Raw genomic sequence first — 26,831 nt, 5'->3', positions numbered from 1 at the left:
CGGAGCGGCGGACCACGCTGTCATTGGTTTAATCTCATTCCATGCTACTGATAGGCACAGAATCCATGTTTCCTTAATTTGTATTGACGGGTAAAGAGAAGAGGCTTTTTACATCGAGTCTGAAAGGCACTGAGGCACTGCCCCCTTCTCTAGGACTGATAGAAACTGAGGCCATTCTTCTTTGTCTCTTGAGGATGGACAATTAGGCCACACCTTTTTACTGCTACTGACAGGACTGAGGTCATGCCTCAGTTAGACAGACTGATGAGCATAGAGGCCACATGCCTTTTACTAGGGCTTCCAGACAAAAAGGCCACGCTCTTTTCACTGGTCTGAGAGAGGACATTATATAATGTCACTGTAAGGCAGAAATGTCAGTGTCTCATTTTTATTTTAATCTCAGCCTTTTTTCTTCATGGCCGAGACACAAGAGGCCACGCCCTCTTTCTTAATGGCAGACACAATGGCCACGCCCTCTTTCATCACGTCTTACACAACGGCCAAGCCCTCTTTCATCACGGCTGAGACACAAAGGCCACGCCCTCTTTCATAATGGCAGACACAACTGCCACACCCTCTTTCATCACGGTTGAGACACAAAGGCCACGCCTTCTTTCTTCATGGCTGAGACACAAAGGCCACGCCTTCTTTCTTCATGGCTGAGACACAAAGGCCACGCCTTCTTTCTTCATGGCTGAGACACAAAGGCCACGCCTTCTTTCATCATGGCTGAGACACAAAGGCCACGCCTTCTTTCTTCATTGCTGAGACACAAAGGCCACGCCTTCTTTCATCATGGTTGAGACACAAAGGCCACGCCTTCTTTCTTCATGGCTGAGACACAAAGGCCACGCCTTCTTTCTTCATGGCTGAGACACAACGGCCATACCTTCTTTCTTCATGGCTGAGACACAAAGGCCACGCCTTCTTTCTTCATGGCTGAGACACAACGGCCACGCCTTCTTTCTTCATGGCTGAGACACAAAGGCCACGCCTTCTTTCTTCATGGCTGAGACACAAAGGCCACGCCTTCTTTCTTCATGGCTGAGACACAAAGGCCACGCCTTTTTCATCACGTCTTAGACACAAAGGCCACGCTTCATGGCTGAGACATGAAGGCCATGCCTCCTTTATGCATGGCTGAGACACAAAGGCCACGCCTTCTTTCATAATGGCCGAGACAAAGGCCACGCCTTCTTTCATAATGGCCGAGACAAAAAGGCCACGCCGTCTTCCTTGGCAATAATTTATATTTAGAGCTCAGATTTAGATCTATTGTTACTTCAATTTTAATGAAATATATGTACAAATTTTTATGTTTTCTTTATTCTTTTTAAGGATTTTGCCATAATTATTAAGCCCATCACAGTAGCCTTGACACCTGAGCTCAGATAGCACGTGTGAACACTGTTCAGTTCGTTTATGTGTCTTGACTCAAGCCTGTTTCACCCTGCTATTTGCAGGAGAGCTGAAAAATCAATAAAACTAATGGCTTAAGTGCTGCACTGAACTGATTATCTGGAGGAAAACGTGCATCGTGGATGTCACCGAGAGCCGGAGCACTTACTCCAGCTTTTTAAACCCTTCTGTTATTTAGAATGAGTCACACAGTCTACATTGTGTAAAATGTCTTCTTTAATAAATCCCGAGCTAGTCTTGACAAGGCTGTGAGTTGCACCAGCAGTTTCAGAGTGTGTCGTTAATGATATTGTTTGCCTTGATTTGTACACACACCCCACACACAGACAGAGCTCTTTGTTTCAGCCATTCACTAGATTCAAACTTTTCCTTAAATGGGACTTAATGTGATAGTGTTTTTCAATGCTGAAATCACTCATCACTGAATTACTTGAAGGTTTAGATTGCAATGTTTATCTGCTCATGGGTTGCCATAACACTTCAGCAAAGATGTTCACAAGACTTACCTTGAGGCACATTTTCAGATGTTTTATCCTTCAATGGCTCTGGGGATTGGGGCTTTATTCAGAATGATGATGGTCATGATGATGAAATTCTGAATGATAGTATTAAACTGTTTCATTTTAAGACCCAAAATATTTTGCTCTCTTCAGTAATCCACAGATCTCGATCATTTAGCCCAGGTTTCTGCTGCCCTCTAGTGAACACAAATAATGCCTTAACGGAAACAAGCTGACTATGGGGTGTATTGAGAAAACCGAACAGGGGCAGACCAGATGATGATGGGTTACCTTCTGAGCCTGGTTCTTCTCAATAAATGTTCATTTGAAACTGTTATAGTTGTGTAAAGCTGCTTTGATACAATGTCTGTTGTTAAAAGCGTTATACAAATTAATTGAATTGAAAATAGGTAAACCTTAATAGTAAAAATGGAAACAATGACATAGATAGATATACATTTTCAATCGTAAATAGGTGGTTTTGTAGGTATGATATCCAGTGTTACTTGAAAAAAACAATCAGTTGTGATGGTAATCCTGCTTCTTATGGAGGGATCATAACTGACAAAAATATGTGGACACCTGACCTGAAGACCCATGGGCGTTAAGTTGGTAGAACAGAACTGTCTAGAATATCTTTGTATGCATGTAGCATTAAGATTTCCTGGCACTTCACTGGAACTAAGAGGCCCAAACATGTTCCAGCATGACCGAGCGAGCCGCTATGCACAAAGCGAGCTACATGACGACCAATGCCTGGGAGAACTGTGTCCAGCACAGAGCCATGACCTCAACCACACTGAACACTTTTGGGATGAAGTGGCATGTTAAATAAACTCCAACATCACTGCATGACATTGCTAATGCTCTTGTAGCTAAATGAGTAAAATCCTATCAGCCATGTTATAAAATCTAGAGGAAATCCTTACAGCAAATGAGGACACAAGATTCTAGACCAAAGAAGACTCCACAAACCTTTTCAGCATTATAGTGTATGTAGCACCCCTATGTTTGTGTTATCACTAAAAGATGTGTTTGTTTGTTGCAGGAGAGTTGCTGAGCCAGCCTCGACCCGAGGGCTTGACCGAAATCATCTGTCCTAAAAATGGCTCTGAGCGCGTCAATGTGGCCCTCGTCTACCCTCCCTCTCCCACTCTGGTCAGCCCCAGTCCCAAATGACACAGATGTCCCTTCCAGCATAGCACAGTGACTGTAAACGCTCTCACACACCCTGCTGCACCTCGGTCTTCCCTGTAACACACACATAACATTAGATGGAGCTACATCTGAGTGTGTGTGTCCGTGTCCTGCATCCACTTCGCGTGTGTTCAGAAAACGACGGTGTGATGTGATGTGTGTTCCAGTGTGGAGATCTGCTTTCAGCCATGTGCACACATGAAGACATGAAGATTCTCACACACTGAAGTAAGCAGCATGACACAAGCTCTTAGTCTTCCACTCTGACAGCAAAATCTAAAATAGCTTGTGATTACTAATAAACTTGTGATCATGATAAACACAATATGTTAGAAAAGTGGATTGGGAAATACTTCTGTGTATTTTTTTGTTTTTTTAGAACTACTTGTTTAATTGGCAAATTTGTGAGCACAGTGTCGTTCTTTTAAAATTCCTACCAGTGAAGACACATGTGATGACTTTGTATGATAGATGTGCTCATGTTTGGTGTATATCTGGGCTACTCAATAGGTCGGCTGAACCCGGCCCTCAAGGTCATTTGTTCTGGCACTTCAAGTAGCCTAGTGTGAAAAAGACATCTCCAGAATAACTTTAGTTCACTCGGACAACAGACCGTACGGTTATAAAGTGAAGCGCATCTGTTCCATTCACAGCACAGAGCAGGAGTCAGGTGACGTTAGTCAAGTCACGTGAGCAGCCTCTCCTGTGAGACGCGATGACAGATGAGAACATTTGATCATCATTCACACACATGAAGGTCATTAAAACAAGTAATCACACATCCTCACAGCCCAGCACCTGCACCTCTGTATGTGTAATGCGCTGACAACATACACACCCGACTTCACTGCTCGTGAGATCTAAAAATGTCGTTTCTCTCATTAGAATGCAGCCTAAATGTTTGCCAATTATTGAGCTGCTGTTTTAGTTTAAATAAACATACTAAAATAATTTATTTTAAGAAAATATACCATAAAACAACGATATTTTCCATATTGTGAACTTTTTTGTTATGTGCACAGTTTCAGTTAAATGAGTTCTAAATGAATTATTTACTCAATAGAATGTTGAAAAAATCTACTTGGGCACTGATGTTGTTACACATTTTTAAATACAACACTAGGATGTTTAAATGTAGGATAAAAGCTTACTTTGGTGTCTTGTGGTGCAAAAGTACAACATATGGGCTCCTATATTGTGGTTATGTCATAACTCATGTTGCAAGCCCGATCTCTCCGGCCCCTCATTCAGAATGCATTTCATGAACTGGCCCCATGACAAACTAACTGATTAGCCCTGGTCTGTATGAATCTAAGAGGACTTCAACTGAATTCGCTTTTGCTGAATAGGTTGTGATGATGTCACATGACATGTCTTGATCCAAATCTATGGAAAATTTGCTGGAATTTTTAAAAAAGGACAAAATCCTCCATATGGTGGAGATATGAAGTGAATGATAAAGTCGGAGCTTTAAACTTTCCTGTGAATCAACATATCTGTAATATTGGATGTAGGAATACAATAAAATATGTAGTGATTAGGTGTTAGGGAAGTTTACATTCTGACTTATTGTTTGATAAATACGTTGCCTTTTTAATTGATTTTCTTATTGTCTCCTTCACAGGTTAATGAGCTTGTGCTGCTGGTTGTAGAAGAAAGAACAGTATTAGGAACTGCAGAGCTGAAGTCTCAGGCCCAGTACGTCATGGGTGTCTCTGTGAGATGCTTGCGTTTATCCAGTTACTGCTAAACAGGGAAGAAGCAGAAAGAAACCAAGAAGAAATGCTGGGATCATGTCATATTCCGGATAAAGGAAGACGTTCATGCTCCTTGGATGCTGATTGGACTGAGTTGATGAAGGGATGATCTGTTATCCAAAAAACCTTGTAGAAACGGTGGCTACAGTGCAGTGCTAGAGTTCTAGTAAACAAGTTTCTGGTTCCTTTCATACACTGCATGCAGAAATTACAGCTTATTGACTGAAATGTTTTGAAATCAGTTTACAGTACATACAGAATCTGCTGTCTGTCTTAGTTTTGATAGCCAGGTTTAACTGAATCCAGGACTAAAGCAGGAAATGATTCCAAACTTTAAATTTTTTTTTTTTTTTTTTTTTTTTTTTTTGTCCTTTTCCCCAAACCTGCAGATTCTCTGTAGTACATTTCCGGCTTTAAACATTCTGTCTCGCACACACACACACACACACACACACACACACACACACACACACACACACACACACACACACACACACACACACACACACACGCACGCGTATCTTAAGCTGCTCGCCCACAATCAATGACACTGATAATGATTTGGAATAGTACCGTATTTCCTGGAATATAACTTGCACCAAATGGATGCCAGTCAAATTTTTTTTTTTTTTGCTTAGGGAGATAAAAAACAATCAACAGCACTGCAAATGTCTTAGGAGTTTTTGTCATTTCCATTAAAGTCACTAGAAAATTTTAGGTTTACAGAAAAAAAATTAAGTACCTTATAAAATCAAGCACTTTTGAGATCAAACTGGATTTATATTGTAAATGTACAGTATACGATTAAACTAAAATATAGAACAAATCAGTAGAAGAAATTGTCTGAATAACCTACCAAACATTAAACTTTTCTGTACTGTTCAATGCACTTCGTAGTATTTTTTTTAATATATATTACAAATAAAATCATAATCATTGTAAGAATCTTCAAACCTATTCTGTATATGTGCCTGAAATTTTTCCACCATGCATCAATGAGACATTTTTGTTTTCACATCCCATGTATTTAATTTTATTGCGTATTGTTTAAATGTTGCATTTCAGTTAAAATGCATCCAAAGTTCATGCTCAAACACATGGCTAAATGTTCTCACATAGCTTCCCAGAGAAGTCCCAGCACCTGATGGAAAGCATTGTATAGGTCAGAAAATACGGTAACTTTTTCACGAAAAAGAAAAATCAAAAACATTTCTCAACTGTTTTTGATCCTGTGTCACATCCTCAGCTGCATGTTTTCTTTTTACTTTTGCGAACCCCCAACAAACCTGTAACTAATATGTGGTATAAATAAGCCATGGACTGCTGACTGTAGCCTGAGCTGAAGGTTTAGGAATATCTTCACAGTAACACATCGCACTCGCCGTCTTACGAGCCAGGCCACGTGTTGTACATATCGTAACGGATGGAGGGTGTAAATTTGCTGACGTGAAGAAAAGACTGTTTACACAAATCCATTTTTAATATCACTTTGTTTGTTCTTCAGAAAATCACAGCTCCTGTGAGACTGACTGTATATGTTGTTTATGATAGCCCTTTTTTGTACTTCATAATTTTATTTTTGTATCTTGTCATATGGTTTGCTGCACACTGTGCATGGCTACTGTGTGCTCAGTGTAGACACAAACACAATTTTCTTATGAGTTATGAGCACGTCAATCTGTCAGAAGCACCAAATACAAATATTTCTTTTCATACGGCTTATGAAACAACTTTTTTATTTCTCAACCATGTATTCTTCAAAAGTGCACTATGCTTTACAGACTTTAGTTTACAGCTTTTTTTTTTTCCTGGAAATGCTTTATGTGGTAAAAACTGCCTCAGTGTTTTTCCATAATTAAAATCTGTCCAAATTTACAGACAAATCTGATGTTTTCTGTAGTAATTTATGACATTTCCTATAATAAAGGATCCAGCTTTGAGTAGTAAAGTGGTCTCATTCCATCAGCACACTGGAAATTGACATGTCTGAGATTTTTAATGAGTATAAACAAATAAATTTTATTCTGTTATAAGAATAGACAGGTCACTGTTGGGTTTCTGTATGTAGAGTATCATGACTCGGCGTTTTGAGAGGGAAAGGAGAGGGGTGAGAGCCCCCTGCTGGACAACTGCCACAATATCGGCATAACATTTCAACCAACTAGGCTAGGTTAAAAATAAATACATGAAAAAGAAACATGATGAAAAATTGCTCATTCTTAAAGCTCTGGCATTTTAGACATTCAAATTTCTTATTTTCCTTAAAATATGCTATCGATCAACTTGAACCGTAAAAAAATCTAAAGATTCCTCTTATTTTATAAACATAGAAGCGTAACGATGTTTTTTTTAAGCATGTTACGGATGTATTTGATGTATTAAATGAGAAATGCTACAACTCTTGGCAGCATGCCACAGTGGCATGATGATGTGCCCACACAGGAGCACAGAAAGCCATCAGATGATCAAACTTCAGAGCAGAGATCTCAGCTGAGCCACTCTGTGCTCAGAAGTCAAATGTCATATGCATCAGCTGCATTTTTGACCCACATTCAAAATGTCATTAAAATGTAACACGTCACTGTTTACACTACAATTTCACTCGCCGTAAGTGAAGAAATAAGGGACTTAACTCAAGTTGGGTTTTATCTGTAAAGTTTGTGGCTTAGTGAACACATAATTACACATAATATGGAAAGTGATATCACACACTGGGTGTTTCTCAGGTTTATGTCTGTAGTCACACGTTTATTTTTAATATTAAACACAACCCTTCTTAATCTGGGCTTGGGGCCGGCACTAAGAGCTAACTTCATTGACGAGAGCGTGGGATCCTGCCCCTGGACCATTTCTAATACTAAAGGCCCTGGTTAAAATATCCAGAAATGTCCTTTATCTACGCTAATTTAATGACACTTACTTACTTACCTGTTCTTAATGACACATACTTGATTACATTCACACTTATCATTTGAACTTCACTAAATTCTACTTAATATTAATTCTTTGTCTTCAGAATGAATGTAGCTGATACTCAGTGTGTGAGGAAAAAGCCCATTTCCTAATTACAGTACAAGGATGATGTAAACCTATCACCAGCACTGGGAAGAGAATTTATTTCAAGCAGACTGCAGCAGTAACCTGTAATGGAGTCTTCTTTATTAAATTGGAGACTACAAACAAAAATGACAATATAACACAGGTGAAAAAACAAAATACTGCCTCTTGCATAAATACGATGTTAAACGTTATACAACTGCGTATAAGCAGAGAAAATGTATCACACTGGGTTTTTAAAAAAAAGCAGAGAAAAGTAACACACACTTTGCTATCTGTATATACTTTACCATCAAAAATGAAAGTTGTTTATGAAAATAACAAACTAAAGAAGAAAATTGGGTAAACTGATAGTATACATTGCCTCCTTGTCCCAAATGTAGTCTGTGACAGGAAGTACGACAGGACAAAGCTAATCATTTGGGAAAATAGAAATTATTTACATTTGACTTTTGTCCACATTGTTCCTTTAAACTGCTGAAAGTGGATTGCTGGGTTTGAGTCGCATGACTGGATCACTCGTTTCACACACACACACACACACACACACACACACACACACACACACACACACACACACACACACACACACACACACACACACACACACACACACACACACACACACACACACACACACACACACACAGGTTGCATCCCATCACTTGCAGATTAAATAAAACAGAAAATGTCAGATGGGGCATTAAAACAGGCCTGAGATCCACAGCTGCATCAGATGTCAATCAGTTGTCGTTGTCGTAGATGCAATCTGGAAATTTAAAGCAACGAGTGAGTTGTGTCAAGTTTATGTATATTACTTTATTCTATTTGGCCTTATTGGTTAAAACATGAACACACACACACACACACACACGCGCGCACTTTGAGGTCAGGGCTTCAGGTCACTAGTGTTCTTCCACATGGGGGAAGTGGTAACACTGTGGCTAAGGTGCTGAGTCCCAGGTCCACCAAGCTGGTCCAGGTCCACCAAGCAGGCCCCTAACCTTGAACCGCTCAGTTGTATTAATGATTTTAACTGTAAGTCACTCTATATAAGGGCAACTGCATCTTCAGTAAAGGAGATGCTGTGATGCTACGACTGTGCGTTCAACTTTTTGCAGAAAGCCCACATATGAAAATGATGGTCAAGTGTTTGCATGTGACTGACCACAATATGTAATTATGTAAGAAAAACCACATCCTGCAAGCAAGTCTAATTAGTTCACTGATACTAATGGCGTTGTAATTCCTAACATGAAAACAATGAGAAAAAATATCTAACAATGAAAAAAAGACACATACCATCACCGACGTCATCATAGATGTCATTATCTCTGTCGGAGCAGAAAAATATTTTTTTTACATTTCTGTGTATTGACACTAAGTATGTATTTGGATAAAACATGGTTTGAAGAAGAACTCACTCCGTCTGGATGTTACTGTTTAAGACATATCCGACTGAAAACAGAACGGTGTAGAGTTAGTTCATTTCATCTTCTCATTAGTTCATATGTAATGACTGAGAGGTGGACATGGGCTCACTCACATTTTCCATCCTTGTTCCTGCAGATGAGTTTGTCATTATCCACGTTGCTGATGACGTCCAGGGTGTCGCCGGCCTGCACTGCCAGATCCTTCCCGCTGCCTTTCTTATTAGCAATAACTGTCACTTGATACAGAACCTGGATCTCGCCTTCAAACTGCACAAATACAACAATGAAGAAAAAAGTCAGAGCTTATTATTAAACATCCTTCTCAAATGAAAGGCACTGAAAATCACATGATGTCTAAAACTGTATGCTACAGTGCTATGGAAGTCTTATCAGAATGTTATGTTAGAACACAAAAATATATAATGATCTGCTGTTTATATAGTAACAGAAGAAAGCTTAGTTATTCAGAGTTAAAGCTGTAACTTTATGCTTTAAAGAGGAAAGAGGAGTTCACTGTATGCTTTGTGGATTCTCTGTAAATAAAACTTCGAGTGAGACGACAAAATAAAGGCTGGTGATAAAATGACTGTTTATAGTTTAGGTGCTAAAAGGAAACAGGAACTAAAATTATGAGTGGGGAAGTGAAGAAACGGCTGGCCACTCGCAGCACAAGGTCGTCTGCTGAATTGTTGGTCAAGTTGATCTGATGCCTTACAGGTTGGCCGAATATGACAGTACGTACCAACAACGTGAGTGATTCTGGGGTTTGTTAATATAGTCTGATGTTTTGGTCCTTTCAAACACACTGTACCCAGTACCTTAAACTTCTTTCTAAAATCCTTCTCCTCTTTTTCAAATTTCTTCTGCTTCTTCGGATCATCTATCTTAGCTTCAGGTTTCGTCAGCTTCAGTTTGGAAGGAGGCATGCTGCAAAATAAGCATTAATATAGGAGCATGTGTGAGGGTGTGTAAATGATTTGTTTACCATAGTCGTCTGATATTAGTCATGGTGTGACTCCGTACCTGCTGGGAAGCTGCGGTGTGTCAACATCATCATATACATCCTCAGTTTCTGTAAATACAACACGCATGCTCAGTCCCACTTTAACAAACGATTAATATGTCAGTAGCTGTGACTAAATATCTCATTTGCATAATAACACTGGTGCTCTTTAAATTCAAACATTAACTGCAGAAAAAAATGAAATTAATTAATTATGATTTATTTTGGATTTCTTTAAATGTCGTGTCTAATCACTTAAATACATATTTGTCCCTGTTCAATATTAAACAGCTCTAGTCGTCCCATTAACATTAGACAAAGGCATCTTATTCCCACCCTTGCTAATGATCTCTTAATTAAGATATTGAGCTATACCGGTCTATATTGTGTTTGAGCACAAGTAAGACAAATGACATTGTGAGGAAGGCCATGTAGTGTCTGGCTTTGAGGAATGGAGCAATTATCACTTAGCTGTACCCAGACCATTACGTTACATACTATATTATTAATTCATTCAATTCTTGTGGAAAAACTGGTAACTTAACATGTTGCTACTTTACACAAATCAGCCTCCTTCTTACTTCACTGTCACTATAACTTTCAGTATGAACACAACATGGAGGTGTTATTGCTTCAGAAATATCAGAGCCTATCAGGTTCGAATATGCAAATGGCTCCGTGTCTATGTGTTGAATGACTTTGCCGCACATTAATATGAACATGTACATGATCATATTATTTGTGCATAATGAACAGACTGTTACACAAGTGCATGTCCTGTGTGATGCTCAGTGGTCTGTATGTGTGGTTTAACCATGTAGCCACAGTGTGTGAGCTTTACCTGGGTTATTTTCTGGACTGAACTGTGGAGGAGGAGGAACCCTGAAAATGCACAAGCATTCAACTTTTAAGACCTCACCAAGACAATATACAGGCAGCTTTAAAAGTCCGAGTGCACTTTATACACATCACTAATGCTGCGTTCACACCTACAGTGACTCACAGAGACAAAACGTTTTCTTTCCTGTGATATGAGAGACAAAGACTGTTAGTGATTAGACCCACTAAAGCAAACACTGCTTCTCCTTCATCTCATATGACATGATACTGATATACAATGACTGCAACTTAGAGAGATAACCGATTCACTGTATATGTGAACGCAGCTTTAAGCAGACCACACAATGTGTATTATTACCCATACATATAATCAGTACGGTCAGAAGTGTGCTATTCCACTTGCACCACAACAATTTGCTGTTTAAATTTTACAATGTTACATTTAACAATAAGGGACATGTTGCACGGTTTATATATCCTTATAGTTAGATTTAAAGCTCTGGAACATCCAAGAGACAAATTAGTCCCTGTTCTTACTTGCCTTCCCTCATCAGCTTCTCCTTTTCTCTCTGTCTTACAAAGATGCTTTTATGGACATTTTACAAAGCACCTAGAAATCTGAAAGCTGAGCTCTGTGCATTTCCATAGGTGCTATAGATCTAACAAAAATGACTTGCATCAATGATTATATATATTTCATTCTTAAACAACACATTTCAGTGTTTAAACAGTGTTTATGTCCTGACTGATCTATGATTACTTGGACGCGCTGTTAATATTAAAAGAGTAAGGTATCAAAAAGGTTCTAGTAAAATAATAGTGCTACTGAATTCTCTAATCTGATTGGTCAGAATGACTAGCTGCTATAATACATATTGGGTGTTAAACAGATTGGACAGTTTAAAAACATAATAGTGGGTATGACATATAATGAGTAACTGGATTTAATGACATTCCACGAGTTTAAATGTAACTATAACCAGATAAAAAGTACAAGGTGTGGTACGAGAGGAATAAAACACTTCAGAGCCTGCTGTTGTAGGAAAATAACCCACCACCCTGTCGCTCAGGAAATGGTTTATTCCTGATATTGACTGATTGTCAGTACACTGCTGTAAACAATGTACAAGCTCTTCGGCCAATAATTTTACTGTTTTACACAAAATCATTGTCTTAATGAAAAACTCTTCTGGATAAAATAATAGTTTGACTTTAGAACACAATCATCGGTAGTGCACACAGACCTTTATAATAAACAGCAGATGTTCTGATCAGAAAGGGAAAAAGGAAAAGAGACAGAAAAGTGTGATGACAACAAGAAACTGAGGAAAAGGGAAGAGTTAAAGAGGTATTTGAAGAAGGATTTGTGTGTACAGTAGATTAGAGATTCATTTTTTGTGATTTTGTGTTGAAGTTGTTTGAGGCCCTGAGAATCATCACAGTAATGAATTTGATAGCAAGAAAAAAAAAATAATCGAGGGGGTTGTGATTTTAAAAATGAACATTGTCTGGCTCCATCTTACTAATAGAGAAATTACTCGTTAGTGTGGACAGGGCTTTTTCTCCAGTCAGTGGGGGTCTTTAGCATCCGAATGAAGCTGCGTGCTTTGCTGAGAGACCTGGGATCCGGTCTGCCAACGCAGGGACATGACATTGAGGATGTATTATGATATATTATAATGTACAATAGACACACACACAGACACAGGACCTAGAAATCACTCAAAAATGTCAAAACTCATTTTGTACAGTACATATTAAAAAGCCACATTCTAATGTTTCATTTTAAATGTCCAAAAAATTGGCTTTAAGTATTTAGTCAGAAGTCAGAATAGATATATAGTCAGAATAGTCAGAAGTTTTTCATAAGTATTTTTGTTTCTGTTCTTGCCTACTAAGGGCAATAAATCCACAGAAAAGTGCAAATGTGTTTATCTTCAAAGTAATTGGTGATAAACTCATTTCTGCACACTAATATGCCCCAAGCGACATATCCTTACATTTACAGTATTTGGCAGACATCCAGAGCAACTTACAGTTGTATCTCATTTTTATACAACTGAGCAATTGAGGGTGAATGGCGATGCTCAGGGGCCCAGAATTGGCAGCTTTGTGGACCTGGGATTCAAACTGACAACCTTCCGTTTGTAGTCCTTTACTGCTAAGCTACCACATCAGCACATGTTCTCAATGCACTCACCTAACATTAAGGCTGGAATCGTCCAGATCATCATAAATATCGTCAGGTCCCTCAGGTGGAGGAGGCAGAATGACTGAGAACAGCAGAGGGCAGTGTTAGCCATGTTACCCTGTTCTTAAACCCACAACAAAAACTAATTTTCTCCTTATTTTTAATTTCTCCAGCACTTTTCACGTTTTAATTAGAGTTCAATTCAATTTCATTTGTATATCACTTTTAACAATGGACATAAAGCACAAAGCAGCTTTACAGAAATATATAAAGTTAGGATGTTTTTATTTATTTATTTATTCTTTTTTTTATTTATCCCTTTTTTATTTTATGATAGTGGGAAGAAGAATACTCTGAGACAATACGAAGAAGAAACCAGACTCAAAAAGGAACCCATTCTCACAAATTTCCCTTCTATATCTGTACTATATGGTACAAACTTACAACTGCACAACCAGGAAGTTCATTTGCTTTAACATGACACCATAACATCTGGTCTATCTTTTTCACTGCATGAGATTTGACTGCAAAACTGTTTAGTAGCAACTGCAGTCCAAAGCCACCTTTATGGTTATCATTAATGACTAGATTCCACTTTGTCCTAAACCACACTAAACTAAACTGGATGTGGTTTTAGGTGGACGTGTGTCTATAATAAGCTCCATTAGTGTCGTTGCTGAAGATATAAGATATAGAGATCCAAATGCCGGACACAAAACATGTCTTGGGTGAGAGACTATATTTGAGTAAATACCATATTTCACACATGCCAATTCAGACTTACCTCCTGGACCAGTTGCGCTCCTGAAATGAAACATAACTGTATGAATGAACTGAGCTACATGAACACATTAAAGATCATTTGCATGATTTGCCTGAGGCTTAGTTATGTTCATGAGAATTTGGACAGATACGGTACCTACTGCTTTCCTCCTGAGAGGCCACATCATCGTACACGTCGCCGTCGTCCTCAGGAGGAGCCTTGCTCTGATTCTTCAGAACATCAAAATCGATCTGGACCGACTCGGTCTTTACATAGCCACCTGAGTGGAAAATGGTGTTTCAGTGTCTTCCCCATTCATTTGAATTGAATTACACTACTTGATATGACATACAGTATTCATTACTGCATCCTATTGTGTATAGTTTATAGCTGTTATAGCTATAAAGCACATCAGAATAAACCTGGTCTTCCACCAGCAGTCAGCACATTTTGTCTAATTAATATCAAGAAATCAGTAGTGCTGTAAAATAACAGATGTTAAGATGTGTATCTAATTAGTTTCACTTTCAGTTCACATCTGATGATGAGAACACCTAAGATGATGATCAAGTTTGTGAACAGAAACAAATACAGAAAAATTAGTAAAGAAACTCTTTAAATCATTAGTAAAGAGTGATTTGACACTCACAGGACCCGTCTTGAGTCCTGCCCAGCCATCGGCCCTCGGGGTTGTCTGCAATCCGGAGGATGTCGATAGAGTCACCTTGTTTAAAGCTAAGGTCATTCCTGCCACCCTTACAATCCACTCTCGCTTTCACTTTATGGATGACTTTCAGGGGACCAGACAGCTGCAGAAAACAAACATTACATAAGCATTTCATGTGATGGTCATTTATATACATGTAATATGCCGTTGACTGAAGTGGCCTTACTTTGAATTTCTTTCTGGCTTCTTGTTCTTTTTTTTCACGCTCTTTCTGGTCTTTCTTTTCTTGCTCTGTTCGCTTTTTCTCTTCCTTTTCCCGTTTCTTTTCTTGCTCCTTCACATCGGGGACAGCCCTGAAATTTCCACCAACACAGATGTGGATTTTTGGTGATGTGGTTAAAAATGTGCAGCCTAGTTATTGTACCAAGGCACATTTGTGCTGTAAAGGCAATGAAACCAGCATGCTTTACAGAAAGAAACAGAAATACATGCGGTCTGGGGAAGAAAAAAAGCCTACCATCCATCAAGTTCCTCATACATCTCCCCATCACTTCCACTTCCCTGTGCAGATGACAATAAGTGAAGACCAACCATCACAGTCAAACTTAACAAACCGAAATTCAGTTACATTATCTGTTCTTACCTCGTCATGTCGCCCTGCCTTACCTGCAAATATAAAAACATGCAGGTTCACATAAACAAGTCTTTATTCATAATAAAATAGTTGTACTAGGTACTGCAATGTCAAACCGTATCAAGTTGTTTACAAAAATTCAAAAAGTGAAAAAACACATCGTAGATTTTTAAAGGGTTGTGTACATTTAGCCCGATACCTAATTTTTTAAGAGAAAATTAGCTATAGAAAAAAAAAAAAACATTCATATCACAATAACATATTTATGTGTAAATGTAAAAAGAAAATGCAAAAAAAGTCACACCACCGGTGAGTATAAAAATGTTCACAATAACACGCAAATACATTCAGTAAAAGATAAATCAAAGATAAACTTTTTTGAATGTATGTCTCAGTGTATGCGAGCTTAGCAACACTTGGCTCATGCTAGCTGCACTACTCTGAACGCTTATCCCTGACGGGGGCAAATTTTTATTTCGAAAGCAGTTTCAAGAACATAAAAAAACCCACATATCACCCACACATCATCAGATTCATACCAAATCCCCTTTTTCTTATTTTATATGTATATAATTTTATATGGAAGCCTTCAGTTTATAAAATGTTCTGTGTTAGCTGTTAGCTCACCAAACGACGAGTCATTCAAGTCACCCACATCGTCATACTCCTCCTCTTGCTGGACTCTGCATCAGAAACATATTATAATAATAACATCGATGCTATTAGTCTTTATATCAAAGCGTTTCTGTAACAGCAATTCTGGCTCATTTTAATGGAATGATTGAATGGAATGATAATGATAATAATGGAATGTTTTATAGTAACAGTTCATTTAGAGGTGATGTGCCCATTCAGAGTGTTGAGCCAAGTAGATTTTATATTATAGATATTATCAATTCTTTGTTCACTTTTCTCTGTTATGATCACACATAAGCCTTACACACCTCTATATTTTATATAGCAGTAATGTACATTAATCAGCATCTGTGCGCGGCCACATGCTCGTGGCTGCACATTTATTTCTGAAGAATTTCAGCGTTGCCAGGGAAAAACCCAGTACAGAAGAGATCATAAAACTAGCAAACGCAGAGCTAATGTGCAATTTACCCTCGCAATGTACAAAGATGATGGTTCACACTGTGCGCCCTTAAAAAAAGTATGTTCATGACGCCCCTGAGATCTTAGTTCACAGTGACTTGCATTGTGTTCGTAGTCACTGAAAGTTACTTTTCAACTTTAAATATAATTATGAATGAACCCCTCAAATTTGATGTGATTGACCTCAATCCAAATTAAATTTTGTTCAGATCATAAGGTATGTGGTGTAGACCTGAAACCAGGCCATGTAAACGTTCACATATTAGTAAAACACACACACACACACACACACACACACACACACACACACACACACACACACACACACACACACACACACATAAAAATATACAAAAAATATATATAAAATTACAGTCAACTTCTAAATTACAGTTAAACATGTGTTGTGATGTTACTGACATGGGTCCTGGAGGTCTTGGGGGCAAAGTTGGAGCTGGATGGGTGCTGGGGTGTGATGCTGGAGGAGGAGGAGGGAGAGAACCTCCCTTCTTTATTTCAGGTCCTAAAAAAACAACTCACTTAGAACTGTCATATTTCTATTTGAAGAGCTTTCACTACTTTCATTACACTTACAGTGTTTGTGTTTGCCTTAGGAATAAGATGGTTGCTGCATAAAATGTGTGATTTTTCTGTGTTGTTTTGAAACTTGCTATCGTTTTACAGTTTTCATTATTCTTGTGACATTCTTGTTCGTCACCTTTTGGCAGAGGTTTCAGTTGGCATGTAAGGCTTGTAGAGACTGATACATTTATTCTTGTATAACCTGGATGAAAGACATCCCAAAATTCCTAAAGCTGTTATCCGTTTGTTAGCATGTTTTCTTCAACCTCTGGGGTTGAGGGCCTTTGCATTGTGTGTGGTGTTTGTATGTTCTCCCCATGTTAATGGTTTCATTCTATTTACTATCTATAATCTCAAATGCCCAGTCGACTGACTTCAGAGCAGCTGACACTTTATATTTGGCTTTATATAGACCTTAGACTAGGCAGATTAACCATGAATTATAATTTGTGACCAATTATGTTACCCAATTTAGCTATACTATAATATAAATAAATTGTTTTTTTGATACCATATAAATGTAGAGATAGAAAATAACAAACCACATGTACTTTTGCTAAAGAACTTGAGTAAAAGGTCACTGAAAAGGTACTTTTCAAGTAAAATCCAATTTTAATGAATTCCTCCTGAATGTTTAATCTCAAATGCTCAGTCAGCATCAGCAATGACTGAAACTGTTACAACTGATGATCAGTGAGCAGATCTCTGGCCCAGTTTATCCAGGATCTTCAGCTTTAGAGCAAACAGGGTGATAATGATCTGCAAATAATAGCAGTATATATAGCCTGTGGTAATAGCATTTCACAGCTCAACATCCAGCCTTTGGATGTAATATAGGCACAGGTAAGCCAGCAGCTATCTGACTGAGCTAACCAGATCTTTAAGTTTGTACACAATGTTCAATTTACTTAAATTACTTGTTGTTTAAATATATCTTTATATACTTTAAGTGTTGCTACAGCCTATAATGCTTAGGATAATGTAAATCTTTTCCAGCTTAACAATATAGCTTGAATTTTGAGCTAGATAGCTAACAAAACTAGAAAGCTAATGAAACCGCTACAGATTTTCAGCAGAACGTTTTCAGAAGAGTCGTGTTAACTTTAAGAAAAGGTTTTCACTTTTAATCAAGTGAATTATTACTGCAGTATTTAGAGTGGTTTCTGAAATACTCAAATACCAGCCTATCTGGTTCCCACAACCACTGACACAGTTAAAGTCGCAAAGACATGTTGACATGAACATTAAAGTGAAGCTCCTGACAGGTACCTGCTTGATTTTAAGCATTATGTTGCTCCCAAATGATTGATAATTAGATAAGTGCATGAATGCTTAGCTTAGGTGTACATGTGTAGGCTGAGTCTAAAATTTTGTTTTCTATACAGTAAAATGTGTTCTAAACATTAACGTGGCATTGGTAAATGTAAATCTATTGGTAGACGCTAGTATGTTTGCAGATGACTTAGAAAACTTTAATAATAAGACACAATGTTATTTGTTAATCTTTTTTTGACAGATTGCTAATGAGATTGGCTTGCTAATTGTAGTATTTTTAGCTGATCGGATCGAACCACAGTGTCCTTAGCTGTCTATAAGTAAGCTTTTGGTATTGTACAAGTCATTAATAACATACAATGAATATGATAAAGTTTATTATTATCTATTTTGTCGGTGGAATAGTATCAAGTAACTTTATAACATTAAATGCTCTAACTGGAGTCAGGTCAGTTTATGGAAGAAGTGAAGGATAACATTATAATGAAGGTTAAAAATCGGTAATTGATATAGTAAATATCTGGTATTGTGATGTATTTGCTATGGCTCATTTTTGCAGTACCGATCTCACAAAAACATTAAACGTGGTTATGACCCTGCTCCTGAAATGTGATGCATGTTCACTTTAAAATCATATTTGATGCAGCAATCATCTTCATAAAGCAAAACCATACATAAACAAACAAATAAATAAACAATGCAAAGTGATTTGGATATTGAAACAACTATATGAATAATCGGATTTCAGTCGGTCTGACCGGAGATGCATTTGACCACAAGTGTAATTACATGCGGGTAAAATTTTATCAGTATTTAATCCAGACAGAAGTCCAGTAAAGTGACCAGGTATACATGGAGTAACCTCAACCCAGCTGAGCTCTCTTATAGTACTATTCACAGTGAAGCAGGCTAAAGACGAAAGCTTTCTCTCATCTTTGTTCCCGTTTTGTGCTTCCCAGTTTTTGTGCTTCAGCTGACAAAAAAGGAAGTTAAATTTTTATGCTGTGAGAACAGCATTACTTAAACAAGGTTTTTAAATTAGGATGCCAAAAAACCTTCAGTTATCGTATCGTTAAAATTAGAGCCCAATAACTCAAAATGTTTGTGACTGCAGGCCAACATGTGAAAGTTTGTATGATAAATAATAGCTGCCCGAGGCGAGCTGGTGAAGATAGGAGCCTGTAAATAGAAGCAGCAGGTCTTAAACCACAGAGCATTCTGGGTCATCACATAATGAGAAGTTGTGAACATTAGAGGATGTCACACTAGGCCATGTGATGTACACTCCTGTCTTGAAGGGCAAAGAGGAAGTTAATATTAGAAACTATTCTTTTCACTGGCTTGATGCTGTTATGTCTAATTTACAATACTTGTGTTAATAAATGTGTATTTGTACTGGTAGATCAGACTGGTGGAAATGGAAATGTTACTGTGAAATATGTATTTCTTTGCTGTACATAATCAAAGATGATCTAACCAGGTCCTTAGCAAGTAGTCCTTCGGACAGTCAACTGAGAACAGCTCAATTTTGTACTCACCTTCACCTGGAGGTTCTGTGCCCTTCTTGAACTTCTCAAGGTTGACTTTGGGTGGTCTGTTAGGTTTGCTTGGTGCACTGCCGAGAGCAAGAAGGTTAGTTAATGGATTTCTTTTTGGGGCTGAAGGATCTTTTTTTACTGTCTGAGTGTTAGGTCCAGAGGGTTTGGTCTTGTAGGCAGGTTTATTTTGTAGTATAATAGGGGCTGCCACTTGCGATTCTTTTGAGCTTTCAGATTTCGACTCATCCTTTGTTGTTTCTTCTGCTTTGCTGAACATGTTTTGGGCAGCACGGAAGCTAGAATTGTTAAGATTTGAGCGTGTAAAAGATTTTACCGTTTGATCCTCCACTTTACCGTCATCTGTCTGCTGCCGAAGTATATTGATAGCACTCTTTGGTTTGGTCATTGTGGGTATTTTTGGAGGGGTAGGGGTGGTGTTCACAGTGCTTTCATTGTTCTCAATTTTGGTGCTCTTGAAAGGTTTGGCTGTCACTGGTGGCGGCTTGGGAAATGTGTTCTTGGCCTCCATTGTCGGCGGCTTTTGTAAAGGTACCTTTAGCTTTGATTCACCGTTTTGATTGGAGTCTGGTGGTTTGGGTTTCAAAGTTTTAGCAAACGGCGGTTTGCTATCTTCATTTGCAATCGCATTCTCAAACCTGCTGGCAATGGATTTAGGCTTTGGAGACTCTGACGCATTGCTGTTAGAGACTATGTTCTTCATGTAGTTGGGTTTAGGGTTGATAGAGGTAGCAGCAGAACCACCCGAGAGGCAGGCCTCCAGAGCTGGTTTCTTGGACGGCATCATTGGACCTGATAGGGTTGGGTGGAGAGCGTTTTTTGGACGTGCAACAGCAGCAGCAGCAGTAGCACTTCCTTCAGTCGAGACACCTGCAGTCTGGAAACGAGCCCGAATGGCTTTCACGTCTGATTTGTTGTCCTGCAAATGGACACCACAGCCCAAGAGTAAGAAAATTAGAAATAGAAAACAAGGACATACAAAAAGGCATTTGTGTATTTATCACAAAGTTACATCTTCAATATTAATACCTAGCAAAAATAACAGTTTAATGAAAACTGGTGAAAGATATTCTGGGAGACAGACTTCCATTAGTGTCATATGTTCAGTGCAAACCTATCTTATATTATAAATGCCTGTGTTCTATATATGTACTCTGCTAGACCCTGTTTGTAATTTTACTTAGTACTGTAGCTTAATCAGAAATAACAACTGCAATCTACCTTGCCAGAGCTCACTGCAATCAAAGGGTTCACACAATAAAATAAATCAAACGTTACCTTTATGACACAACTGGAAAAGCATCCATGTAATAAAAAAATATTTTTACCTGATCTTCTGCAGACTCTTGTATGATTTACTATGTACTCTCCTCACTAAACTTTATCTCCGACTGTGATAACACAGGAACTGTGTAAATTGAACACATTATTCTATAGTACTATAGTAGCAGGAAGTTGTACAGTTTTAACCAATGGCAAATGCTTTATCTGAAGTGAAACCTTCTCTGGTTTTTGCAGATGACCTGTCTATGAGGCAGATACAGCACTCTTTTCTTGTGTCTTGTGCTTTGTTGCAATTGCTGCAGAAAGAAATCTAGTTGCTTGTAGATTCCTAACATGATATAATAGTGGAATGTTATTGATAACTTTTTATCATTTAGAATCTGTGGTAACCAGGTTAGAAGGTGATTGTTTTGAAAAGCGCTATTGTATTAACCTCTCTAAGTAGATATATGAGAAAGCCAGACTAAAACACTTCAAATTTGTGAACCCTTTAGATTTTTCTATTTTTCCACATAAATATGATCCAAAACATCAGATTTTCACACACGCTGAAACCAATAAGATAAATATATTATTCTTTTATTTATCATTCATTCTTTATCATTGAGAAAAATTATACAGTATTACATGTATGTGAGTGTCAAAAGTATGTGAATCTTTGCTTTTATTATCTAGTGTTTGACCCCCTTGTGCAGCCATAACTGCACCGACTTGCAGGCTTGTGGTTATCTTGGCGTATGACTCATTGTCTCTTGACGCTCAGTTCATGGGAAGATGTCCTGACAAATTCACTAGTATAATACTGAAGCCATTATATCATCAATGATGACCTTTCCTTCATATTATATAGATATATGAAGAAGCCAGACTGAAAATTCAGGGCCTGATTTTAACCCTCTAGAATGTTTTGTTGGTTGACTAATCCTGTAAATGTAGGCAATGGTCTTAAATTTCCTCCATTTGTACACAACCTGTCTGACTGTGGGTTTCTTTAGATATGATTTTGTAACCTTTTATAGCTTGATAAGCAACAATATGAAATAGTGATCGTTTTCTTGAATAAATTCCCAAAGTATAATATCTCTTTGTCTCCTTTGTTTGACTGGGGTTACTTTGTCTACTTTTGTCTACTTCTAAGGTTAACAAACGTTTAAGCACCACTGTATAAGAGAGGGTTGGTCTGTAGATGGCTGCATTTATTTCTTATGAAATGACAGTTCAGTGTCTCTAACTATTAGTTCTATTCATGGTTGATCTAATAATCAAGAAAATTGGGGAATGGTGGTGAGCAGTAATTGGTCACTGATGCCCCAGTTCTTTCTTTTTCGACACCCAAAGCACCGGCTCTGAATCAGGAAAAGTGGTTCTTAAGTAGCACAAAAAACATTGCTGGTCTAGACTTAAGAACTGCTTGCGTTAGGGGCTGGAGGCGGGGTTACTGTGACCAACAAGACAAAAGAGAATGTCGTTATTGACATTTTTAAATAATTTTAAGTCAGGATTCACCATGTTTGGATGTCAATGTAGGTTCGCAAAGCCATGAGCATTAACAGTAAAGCAACATCCTCCATTGTTGATGTTGTGTTTGTGTTTGCCGCTGCTGCGCTAATGTTGCTGTATAACATTGTATACAGTGACATAAGACTTGGCACTGTGATGGCTCTCTAGCCCATGGAAAGGCAAACCGGTTCTTAGAAGGCTCGCCAGTGGAACCAACTTTGAACCAGCACTCTGAACCAGCACCCGGTTCTTTCTGGTGGAAAGGAGGCATGAGTAACGCCATGGCTTGTGCCAGTACACCAGAGTCAGGCTTAACACCTGGGTTATGAGTTGAATGAATCTGCTCTTTTAACTGGTATAACCAGCAGTTATAACGGGAACTGGATTGCTGTGTGGAGTGTAGCGCAGCTACTAACGTATGGTTATAAGGCACTATATTTGTCACTGATCTCTAAGCGTTTTTATGGCCAAAACCGGTTTGGCAGGTACTTTTTAATGCTAACATGCAAATAACATGCGGTTTTTAAGGATGTGAAAAGCTTGTTGGTGCTAATAATAATGCATCCTTCATGGTGTCCTGGCAGCAGATCAGAAAGCCCCACCTTGTAACATTGTTGGCACTCAGACCCAGTTATCAGGTCTGAAGATACAGCTGGACAGGTGCATTGACACACCCTGGGTAATGAGCACTGCAGGACACTACGAAGTGCAGATAAGCTCAGGAACGGCATTCTTATCCTATTGACTATAGACTGGACTGTTAGAAAACAGAAGTTTTGTTTTTGACACAGGAACAGGAATTAGTCAACATTAATTACACTATCACAGTTGCTATAAAGAGAGCAAGTTATGTTACTAATACTTCCTGTAGCCTGGAAAGAAAACTTTGAGTCACAGTATAGTAAAATGAACACACTTCCGTCATCCCTTTCATGTAAATGTCCTTTTCCTGCTTGAGTTTTATCCTTGTTTTGCAAGCCATGCTAGTATCAGTGGTTTGCTACGAAATTCTCACATTTCAAATGCTACCGCAGCTTGGGTAAGATTTTTAAGAGATACAGGAAATAGACAGAGATAGACCTATAGTTCTAGATTTATAGACTTATAGACTTTATGTAATGTGTCTGTCTGTGTTTTCCCCTTGTTTCTGTCTGCCGTCTCTCCCTGATGTTAATTGTTGACCCCGCCCACCTATCTGTTACCATGGACACTAATTACATTCATTCTCTTCCCCAGGTGTTTTGTCTTAGTCCTTGTCTGTCTCTGTTTTGTGATTGGTTCTCGTTCACCATATATACTCTGTCTGTTCACTTCAATGTGGTTGGTCGTTCTGTCACGAAGTGACACGGTGAGACAAAGGCGAGTGAGGATCCAAATGCAGTTTAAAGGTTTTTACTAAACAAAACACAAACGAACAGGCAGGCAACGCGGAACAAACAGGAAACGGGAACATGGACATGCACACACCAACACCAAAAACGACCAACAACATTGAAGTGAACAGACAGAGTATATATGGTGAACGAGAACCAATCACAAAACAGAGACAGACAAGGACTAAGACAAAACACCTGGGGAAGAGAATGAATGTAATTAGTGTCCATGGTAACAGATAGGTGGGCGGGGTCAACAATTAACATCAGGGAGAGACGGCAGACAGAAACAAGGGGAAAACACAGACAGACACATTACACTTTATTTAGCTCTCTCTCTATAAGGTTTGATTTCATGAGATGCAAATCCATCTGTATGTCAATTAGTATTTTCTTTATTGCTGTTGAGTTATTAGAACTGCTCCAGACAGTCACAATCTACACATTATGAAATATTCAGTTTCTAAGATAAATATATAAGACCATACTGTGGCACAAAACTTAAAGTTACGCTGTTGCCGCTTTTTACAACGTGCTCTACTGGAGAATCTGGTATCCATTTTGTAAGATGAAACTGAAAGGAACCATATATAACAAGTATCTTAATTGTTGATGGGATGGAGTTTCCTTCCCTTGCAGCTATGAATGAACATACAGACTGACCAAATTAACATCTTCTGAGAGGAATAATAATACAGTCCCCTCTTTCCCCACTCTTTGTGGACAGATGAGCAGTTGTTCTAATATTCACAAACTGTTTTTACGGTGAAGTCAGGATATGTATAGTCTTAAACATAAGACAAATATCTACATATCTGATCAAGCTATCTCAGCAATAATGAGACTGATTTCTTATAAAGAGTTTTTAGTGATTGTTTATACAAAAACTCTAGTGGTTCCAGAGTAGTTATGCTAGGTTTTGATTAAGTTGTGAAACATTACGTGATATCATAAATAATCAGGAATGATCAGGATATCAGGAATGCACATACTTCAAAGGAGCCTTTGACATATAATGACATATAATTCCGAATAAATCTAAAATTTGACAGACCAAATTTGATTTTTACAGATGTTTTTAACCTAAGCCTTAATTGAGAGTCTGGATCAATCAGAACACAGAGATACAGTACTTATATTTAGATACAATGTGTAGTCTTTCCCCTGATATAAAAACATCTGACACTACACTTGAGATATTAGTTTTGGTAAAAAAAAACAAACATACAAACTATCTTAGAGATGTTTAACTGTAAACAGCATTGCTCTAGCCAAGCTGTGAGACGAACCAGTGCCGTCAGCATAAGTTTGTATGTTAGTGCTGGGACAGACAGATGTACTGTAAGATCGTTGATATACAACGTAAAAAAACAATGGACCCAGCATAGATCCTCGGGGAACACCTGTGGTTATACTTAGGTTCTGACTTATTATTCTGTGAAGGACCTGATAAAAATTATGTGGTTTACCGTGTCAAAAGCCTTCCTGAAGTCAAGAAAACTTTAGGATCCTTTATATTATACACTGTGATATCCACTCACATGATTATAATTTTATAAGTAAATAAGCTAATTATAAAGTATTCAAATGATATAACTCCTTCTGCTTAAAACGTTAAAATACCTTTATGATGTACTATTAACTTAAACTCTGTACCTTTCTACATGAGCCCATAAAAAATACATTTTAAGGAAATAAAGAAATAAGGAAAGGAACATTCCAGTGTCTCCTGAGATGTGAGTTTCCATGTTAACATTTTATCCATGAGCACTTGGTTGCTGAAATCAGTGAGCAATACAAATACATGTCTATAATTATAATTGACCCAGTGCAAGTAATAGTGTAAAGAACACAGCCAAAAGAGAGAGTACACTGGCTGTGAGAACAGAGCTGAAAAATTGTGGGAGAGTAGATAGTGTTAAAAGCAAAGAGGAACACTTGTTGATGAAGCAAGCAGAAAAGGTTTGCTGGCTTTCACAATCATGTTTGATATTGCAAAAAAGCTGATAAAAAACTCTCCAAACCACACTTTTAGCTTGTCGCATAAAGGACATGTGACTGAAATAAATGTTAAAACACTGTTCATGCATTTTGTAATGCACATGCTCTCTAACGACTACACTTCCTTTAGTCAAAGTGGCATCATGAAAATTCACATAAAATTTAGTTCCAGACAAAAACATAAGCTGTTTTAGTACTGCATGTACGATGTCCACTGTGCTTTCCATTTCACAGAGCTTTATCAAGATGCTTTAAAGTCCACTAAAACACTGAGAACCTGCTCCTAAACAAAACAGGAAAAAGGGAGAGCACTTCACTTACCATGATGGTACTGGGCTCCTGCTGTGTCTGATTCACAGATTCACTAGACTGATTTCACTAGTGTATGTGTGTGTGTGTGTGTGTGTGTGTGTGTGTGTGTGTGCGTGTCTGTGTCTGTGTCTGTTTCTGTTTGACAGGCTGTTTGTCAGCTTACAAGTGGGCGCTGCTTGTGACTTCCCGTCACAGCTGAGGCACTGCAGCTCACATGAAAGGCTATCACTTGCTCCATCTCTGTTATTTGCATATTCCATACTGATCTTCTGTTCTTTCCAAAGACAGACAACAGACAGCTTTTTTCCCCATTTACCTGTACTGCCGCTTATGTCTTTCTTTATAAATCACACCAAAGACCACAAACACAAAACAAAAAACAACAAAAA

General features: G+C 38.2%; 2 protein-coding genes across 6 annotated transcripts in view; one reads left to right on the top strand and one right to left on the bottom strand.

Moving 5' to 3' along the window:
* Positions 1-8,569, top strand: part of mfhas1 (multifunctional ROCO family signaling regulator 1) — a 28,806-nt gene extending 20,237 nt beyond the window's left edge. The window contains exons 2-4 of one of the 2 annotated variants that reach the window (XM_027139888.2): positions 2,968-3,344; positions 3,770-3,873; positions 4,741-8,569. In XM_027139888.2, coding sequence (XP_026995689.1) covers positions 2,968-3,098 — 131 coding nt within the window. In that variant the 3' untranslated portion in view covers positions 3,099-3,344; positions 3,770-3,873; positions 4,741-8,569. The remainder of the gene's footprint in view (positions 1-2,967; positions 3,345-3,769; positions 3,874-4,740) is intronic. The other variant, XM_027139887.2, reaches the window with a different exon arrangement.
* On the bottom strand, positions 8,011-26,614 carry fybb (FYN binding protein b). Of its 4 annotated transcripts, none has more exons than XM_027139889.2 (19): positions 26,452-26,614; positions 19,955-20,891; positions 16,980-17,082; positions 16,089-16,144; positions 15,471-15,493; positions 15,345-15,388; positions 15,054-15,180; positions 14,810-14,969; positions 14,317-14,440; positions 14,182-14,201; positions 13,407-13,479; positions 12,745-12,837; positions 11,208-11,248; positions 10,387-10,435; positions 10,182-10,290; positions 9,477-9,630; positions 9,355-9,388; positions 9,233-9,264; positions 8,011-8,699 (listed from the first exon to the last, which is right to left on the bottom strand). In XM_027139889.2, the coding sequence occupies exons 1-19, from the start codon at positions 26,452-26,454 to the stop codon at positions 8,674-8,676; spliced, it is 2,208 nt and encodes a 735-aa protein (XP_026995690.1). In that variant the 5' UTR covers positions 26,455-26,614; the 3' UTR covers positions 8,011-8,673. The 4 variants fall into 4 exon arrangements, 3 of the variants coding, with proteins under 3 accessions (XP_026995690.1, XP_026995692.1, XP_026995691.1); XM_027139891.2 differs by lacking the exon at positions 26,452-26,614 and adding an exon at positions 21,301-21,378; XM_027139890.2 differs by lacking the exon at positions 12,745-12,837.
* Positions 26,615-26,831: the final 217 nt, after the last annotated feature.

The sequence above is a fragment of the Tachysurus fulvidraco genome, chromosome 21 (assembly GCF_022655615.1).
Source record: "Tachysurus fulvidraco isolate hzauxx_2018 chromosome 21, HZAU_PFXX_2.0, whole genome shotgun sequence".
Taxonomy (NCBI): domain Eukaryota; kingdom Metazoa; phylum Chordata; class Actinopteri; order Siluriformes; family Bagridae; genus Tachysurus; species Tachysurus fulvidraco.
The sequence above is the reverse complement of the archived record's forward strand: the minus strand, read 5'-3'. Positions and strand labels throughout refer to the sequence as shown.

What these genes read in the sequence shown, in the direction of transcription:
- fybb (XM_027139889.2), bottom strand. An exon ending in CACAGAACCTCCAGGTGAAG is followed by an intron (nt 17,083 to 19,954) that starts GTGAGTACAAAA and finishes TTGTTTTTTTAG; the next exon opens with GACCTGAAATAAAGAAGGGA. An exon ending in TATGAGGAACTTGATGGATG is followed by an intron (nt 15,181 to 15,344) that starts GTAGGCTTTTTT and finishes TGGAAATTTCAG; the next exon opens with GGCTGTCCCCGATGTGAAGG.